Source organism: Pan paniscus, chromosome 18 (assembly GCF_029289425.2).
Source record: "Pan paniscus chromosome 18, NHGRI_mPanPan1-v2.0_pri, whole genome shotgun sequence".
Classification (NCBI taxonomy): domain Eukaryota; kingdom Metazoa; phylum Chordata; class Mammalia; order Primates; family Hominidae; genus Pan; species Pan paniscus.
Genome location: NC_073267.2, coordinates 20,319,535 through 20,326,005, shown reverse-complemented (window position 1 = coordinate 20,326,005; position 6,471 = coordinate 20,319,535). Strand labels below are relative to the sequence as shown.

General features: G+C 47.5%; 1 protein-coding gene across 6 annotated transcripts in view; it reads right to left on the bottom strand.

Annotated features, from left to right (window-relative positions):
• Nucleotides 1-6,471, bottom strand: part of TMC7 (transmembrane channel like 7) — a 78,992-nt gene continuing 72,521 nt past the window's right edge. For 5 of the 6 annotated variants that reach the window (XM_034939961.3, XM_034939960.3, XM_034939962.3 and 2 more), the window contains 3 exons: nt 5,146-5,301; nt 2,348-2,426; nt 1-196 (listed from right to left, as the gene is read on the bottom strand). In XM_034939961.3, the coding sequence (XP_034795852.3) occupies nt 131-196; nt 2,348-2,426; nt 5,146-5,301 (301 nt within the window). In that variant the 3' untranslated portion in view covers nt 1-130. Of the gene's footprint in view, nt 197-223; nt 2,427-5,145; nt 5,302-6,471 lie in introns of those variants that run through there. The other variant, XM_034939959.3, reaches the window with a different exon arrangement.

Sequence of the window (6,471 nt, the reverse complement as noted above, 5' to 3'; positions counted from 1 at the left end):
GAAAAGCCTAAACTCAAGAAAAATATATTTTTAAATGTCCACTCAAAACCCAGGTAGACGCTGTAGGCTCAGCAGAATCACTAGGTCAGCTTAGAAGCAACAGGCAGCACCATCTTCACGCTCAGTCTAGTTAGTTCCTCATGTCCCTTTGGGCTTCTGTTAGTTTCTGGATTAGGTAGCGCTTGTCACGACTTTCCTAAAAAATAATAAGTTCACATGTACATTTAATATATTTGGAAACAAATACCATCATTACCTACCAGAATGAGGGCTGAGGATTCTAACCACTAGACTATTGTAATGGCCTCTCATCTGGTCTGTCATTGTGTCTGCTCCACAGCCCCTTGTCCACAAAGCAGCCGATCCTTTTTTTAAAAAATGCACAGTACAGCCGGACACGGTGGCTCATGCCTGTAATCCCAGCACTTTGGGAGGCCGAGGCAGGTGGATCACCTGAGGTCAGAAGTTTGAGACCAGCCTGACCAATATGGTAAAACCCCATCTCTACTAAAAATACAAAAATTAGGCCGGGTGAGGTGGCTCACGCCTGTAATCCCAGCACTTTGGGAGGCCAAGGCAGGTGGATCACCTGAGGTCAGGAGTTCGAGACCAGCCTGGCCAACATGGTGAAACCCCAAAACCCCGTCTCTACTAAAAATACAAAAAATTAGCCGGGCGTGGTGGCGGGTGCCTGTAATCCCAGCTATTTGGGATGCTGAGGCAGGAGAATTGCTTGAACCCAGGAGGTGGAGGTTGCAGTGAACTGAGATCACACCACTGCACTCCAGCCTGGGCGACAGAGTGAGACCCTGTCTCAAACGAAAAAAAAAAAACAAAAAAGACTGGCCATCATGGTGAAACCCCTTCTCTACTAAAAATACAAAAGTTAGCCGGTTGTGATGGTGGGTGCCTGTAATCCCAGCTACTTGGGAGGCTGAGGCAGGAGAATCAATTGAACCCGGGAGGTGGAGGTTGCAGTGAGCTGAAATTGCGGCACTGCACTCCAGACTGGGTGACAGAGCAAGACTCTGTCTCAAAAAAAAAAAAAAAAAAGCACAGTAGACTCTTACAAACCCTTCAGCAGCTTCCCATCCCACTCAGAATAAAACTCTAAACAGAGCCCTCAAGGCACTGTGACTTGATGACTCTGGCTGCTATTACAATATCACCTTGCCTCTTCCCATCACTCACCACCCTGTGGCCACACTGTCCCCTCCCTCCTGTCCGCCTGAAGTGCCTGGCTCATTTCCTTACCGTGCTCTTTGCCTCTTACTTTCATCCTTAAATAGGACCTCAGATAATGGGCTCCTCTCTCTATTATTCAAGTCTCAGCTAGGGTCCAGGCATAGTGGCTCATGCCTGTAATCCCAGCACTTTGGGGAACTGAGAGGGGACGATCACTTGAGCCCAGGAGTTCAAGACCAGCCTGGGCAACATAGGGAGACCTCATGTCTATAAAAAATTTAAAAATTAGCCAGGCATGGTGATGCACGCCTGTAGTCCCAGCTACTTGGGAGGCTAAGGTGGGAGGATGGCTTGAGCCCAAGAGTTTGAGGCTGCTGTGAGCTATGACCACAAAATCACACTCCAGCCTGGGCGAGAGAGTGAGACCCCGTCCTGAATAAAAAAATAAAAATAAATCACCTCCTCAAAGAAGCCTTCTACAGCCGCATCTGCAGTAACTGATAGCCCGCTTGTCACTCTACCTTGTTTTTATTGTCTTCATAGAAGCTATAATTAATCAGCATTTATCTTATTAACTACCCAGCAGCTTTGTCTCTTGTTCACCAAAGCGTCCCAGCACCCAGCATAGTACAAGGCACAGAGTAGGTACTTAATACACATCTTTTTTTATTTTTATTTTTGAGATGGAGTCTCACTCTGTCACCCAGGCTGGAGTGCAATAGCGCAATCTCAGCTCACTGCGACTTCCACCTCCTGAGTTCAAGGGATTCTCCTGCCTCAGCCTCCCAAGTAGCTGGGATTATAGGTGCCCACCACCACGCCCAACTACTTTTTGTATTTTTAGTAGAGACGGGGTTTCACCATGTTGGCCAGGCTGGTCTTGAACTCCTGAGCTCAAGTAATCTGCCTGCCTCAGCCTCCCAAAAGTGCTGGGATTACAGGCATGAGCCACCACATCCCCCTTAATACACATCTTGAAGGAATGGATGAATCAGTGAATTAATGAAGCTGGACGCGGCTAGGCCTCAAGGCAGAGTTTTGGGGAGGTGGTGGTGAGAGAAGGCTGCAGTAATTTCACTCCCTCCCAGGAAAACAGCACTTTCCTTGCAGTGTCCTGGGTAAATGTCCCCAGCCATGACCCTCTGGGGCTATGCTTCCTTACCAGGGATAGCTGCTCTCGGAGCTGGATGACCACCCGTTTGTGTGCTCCAGCTAAGGCAATGAAGTAAAACATGATGAGGCTGCAACACAAGACAGACAGGTCACAAGGGAGTCTGGATCATCTGAAGGCCACTAGAAAAATAACCCAACATATTTTTCCTTGGAACAGTTTTACTCTTGTTAGAAAATAAGGCTGGGCATGATGGCTCATTTTATAATCCCAGTGCTTTGCCCAGGCAGAAGGATCACTTAAGGCCAGGAGTTTGAGACCAGCCCAGGCAACACAGGGAGAGCCCCACCTCTAGAAAAATAAAATATGGCCGGGCGCAGTGGCTCACGCCTGTAATCCCAGCACTTTGGGAGGCCGAGGCAGGCAGATCACCTGAGGTCAGGAATTTGAGACCAGCCTGACCAACATGGTGAAACCCCGTCTCTACTAAAAATACAAAAGTTAGCTGGGCGTGGTGGTGGACGCCTATAATCCCAGCTACTCAGGAGGCTGAGACAGGAGAATCCCTTGAACCCAAGAGGCAGAGGTTGCAGTGAGCCGAGATCGCATCACTGCACTCCAGCCTGGGCGGCAGAGCAAGCCTCCGTCTAAAAAAAAAGGAAAAGAAAATGTAAAATTAGCCAGACATGGTGGTGTGAGCCTGTAGTCCCCAGCTACTCAGGAGGCTAAGGCGGGAGAATTTGAGCCCAGAAGTTCAAGGCTGCAGTGAGCTATGATCACATTACCATACTCCAGACTGGGCAACACAGCCAGACCCTGTCTCTACAAAAAATAAAGAAAACCCTCATCTCTTCCAAGCAGAGGGTATAAGAAACAGCCACTGAAGTTTTTATTTGGCAGTGGCAGCAGAATATGACTTATGCCTTGCTTTTTACTTTTAATATTACAATTTGCGGATGTTCGCCTTGTACATACAGAATGACAGAAAGAGAGAGAATGACATGGTTGAGAAAGTCAGCTGAGCATGTAATTAACACGTGGATGATCACTGTGGAGGCTCTCTAGCCCATTTCCTCATTTGTAAAATAGGGAAAACATAATAAAACCCGGTGATTGCAAGCTTGGGATAAAATTATTTTATTTATTTTATTTATTTATTTATTTTTGAGACGGAGTTTCACTCTTGTTGCCCAGGCTTGAGTGCAATGGCGTGATCTCAGCTCACTGCAACCTCTGCCTCTCAGGTTCAAGGAATTCTCCTGCCTCAGCCTCCTGAGTAGCTAGGATTACATGCCTGGCTAATTTTATATATTTTTTAGTAGAGACGGTGTTTCACCATGTTGGTCAGGCTGGTCTCGAACTCCTGACCTCAAGTGATCCACCCGCCTCGGCCTCCCAAAGTGCTGGGATTACAGGCGTGAGCCACTATGCCTGGCTGATAATATCATTTTAATTAAAAGCAATCAAATCCAGGTGTAGTAGAAGGTGCCTGGTGCCTGGTGTCCCAGCTACTCAGGAGGCTAAGGAGGGAGGACCACTTAAGCTCAAGACCCACCTGGGCAACATAGCAAGACACTGTCTCCTAAAAAAAAAAAAAAAAATCAACTGCTGGCTTCTGTCTTCTGTGCAGCTCTAGATCTGAAATGGGGGTGGTAAAAGTTATTATCTTTGGGGAGAGGGGCAAATGGAATGGAGGGCAAGCCCTCATAAAAACAGAAGGCAACCTCACTGAATGAAGGAAAGGTGGTTTCCTATCCAGTCTCCCCAGATAAGGCTGATGAAATGAGGGCCAAGTAACCAGGAGATCCTGAAATCAGTGACGTCCACAGTATTCCCCTGGAAGTCCCTGAGATACTTAAGTCAGATCAGATAAGTGCTACCAGGTGGCACCAGCCAAAGCACTGCTGGGGTGAACCCATTAGGGTGAAGCGGCTGGAGCCCTGGATCCTACGAATTTGAGGCTGGCTAGCTGCACAGCTCCCCCAAGTCATTGTATTAATCTCATCAAAGGTATCCTGCCTTTTTACAGGTACATTTATTTGGGCTCACTTCTTGTATTATGGTGGGGTTTTACTGTAAGAATATCTGCATCACAGAGTAATTGTGATGATTTCATGAGTTAGTACATGCAAGGTACAATTAATGCCAGTTATTCATGGCTTATAAGTGGTAGAGCCAGGGTTCAAGGGCATGCTTCTAATCTGATGTTCATCTCTCTGCTCAGAAATCTGTTCCTTGTCAAAGAGCAAGAGATTCTGTAAATAAACAGTAATGTTAATAATAGGCAATATATATTAGCTTTTTATAAGCCAGGCATTGGGCTAAGTGTGATCTTTCTTAATTTGCCCAATGAGCCTCTGAAAGTGACTATTATTATGCCTAGTTTATTTATTTATTTATTTGTTTTTGAGACAGGGTCTTATTCTGTCACCCAGGCTGGAGTGCAGTGGTATGATCTTGGCTCACTGCAACCTCAACCTCCCAGGTTCAAGCGATTCTCGTGCCTCAGCCACCTGAGTAGCTGGCATTACAGGCATGCACCACCATGCCCAGCTAATTTTTGTTACTTATTTATTTATTTTTTTGTAGAGTCGGGGTGTCCCTGTGCTGTCCAGGCTGGTCTCGAACTCCTGGCCTCAAGTGATCTGCCCGCCTCAGCCACCCAAAGTGTTGGGATTACAGGCATGAGCCACCACGCCCGGCCTATTATGCCCATTTTAGAGATGGGAAAGTGCAGTTCAAAGAAGCTCAGTAACTTGTCAAGTCTAGGGTGACCCCGCCCCGACCGCCGCCATTTCCCAATGGGAGGAGCCCACGTGCCTCAGTGGGTCCTGGTGGTTCTCACTCACCAAATAATCATGAAGAAAGGAACTGCAAAGGCTTCGGATGTGACACCATGGATGAAGGACTGCAGCGAGCTGGGGAAGGTGCTCACCGTCTTGGGGATGACCTCCCAGGTGGTGTTGAAGTTGGTGAACGGCCCACAGGCTTTCGAGGAAGGGATGCTGCCACGACACAGACCAACGGGCTCAGAAGGAGCGTGCAGCACAGATTTGAGTGTCCCGCCCCTGTACACCCAGAATGTTTTGTTAACAATGGCCTACAGGGAGCCGCCTGACCTCCTGGGCCTTCTGGAATGTTTGAGTCGAAAACGCTTACCCTGGCCGGGCGCGGTGGCTCACGAATGTCATCCCAGCACTTTGGGAGGCCGAGGCGGGTGGATCACCTGAGGTCAGGAGTTCAAGACCAGGCTGACCAACGTGGTGAAACCCCATCTCTACTAAAAATACAAAAATTAGCCGGGTATGGTGGTGCATGCCCACCCAGCTACTTGGGAGGCTGAGGCAGGAGAATCACTTGAACCTGGGAGGCGGAGGTTGCAGCGAGCAGAGATTGCACCACTGCACTCCAGCCTGGGCAACAAGAGCAAAACTCCGTCTCAAAAAAAAAAAAAAGAAAGAAAGAAAGAAAGAAAATGCTTACCCTGAAATTTCATCAAGTCTCTAGACCTAACTTCCAGTTTACAGGAAATTCAGGACAGAAGAGCAAGTTAAATGACAGTGTAAGAAAATAACAAGACAAATCCAAAATGTGGGCATTCTATTCTCCGGTCTCTTAATTTAGAAGTGAGGAAACTGGCCTGGACTCTTCAAAGAATCAGGGATTAAAAGAGACTAAGGAAGGAGAGCATTAGGAAAAATAGCTAATGTATGCTGGGCTTAATACCTAGGTGATGGGGGTAGGTATAGCAAACCACCATGGCACACATTTACCTAGGTAACAAACCTGAACGTCCTGCACATGTACCCCAGAACTTAAAATTTAAATTTAAATTTAAAAAAAGAGAGACTAAGGAGATAGAAGAAACAGAAGCAATGGGTCAAACTTGAAAGATCACTATTTTAAAAACAAATCTGTAATCCCAGCACTTTGGGAGGCCAAGGCGGGTGTATCACATGAGGTCAGGAGATGGAGGCCAACCTGGCCAACGTGGTGAAACCACGTCTCTACTAAAAATACAATAATTAGCTGGGCATGGTGGTGGGCGCCTGCAATCCCAGCTACTCGGGAGGCTGAGGCACGAGAGTTGCTTGAACCCAGGAAGTAGAGATTGCAGTGAGCCGAGATCGGGCCACTGTACTCCAGCCTGGGCGACAGAGCGACATGCCATCTCC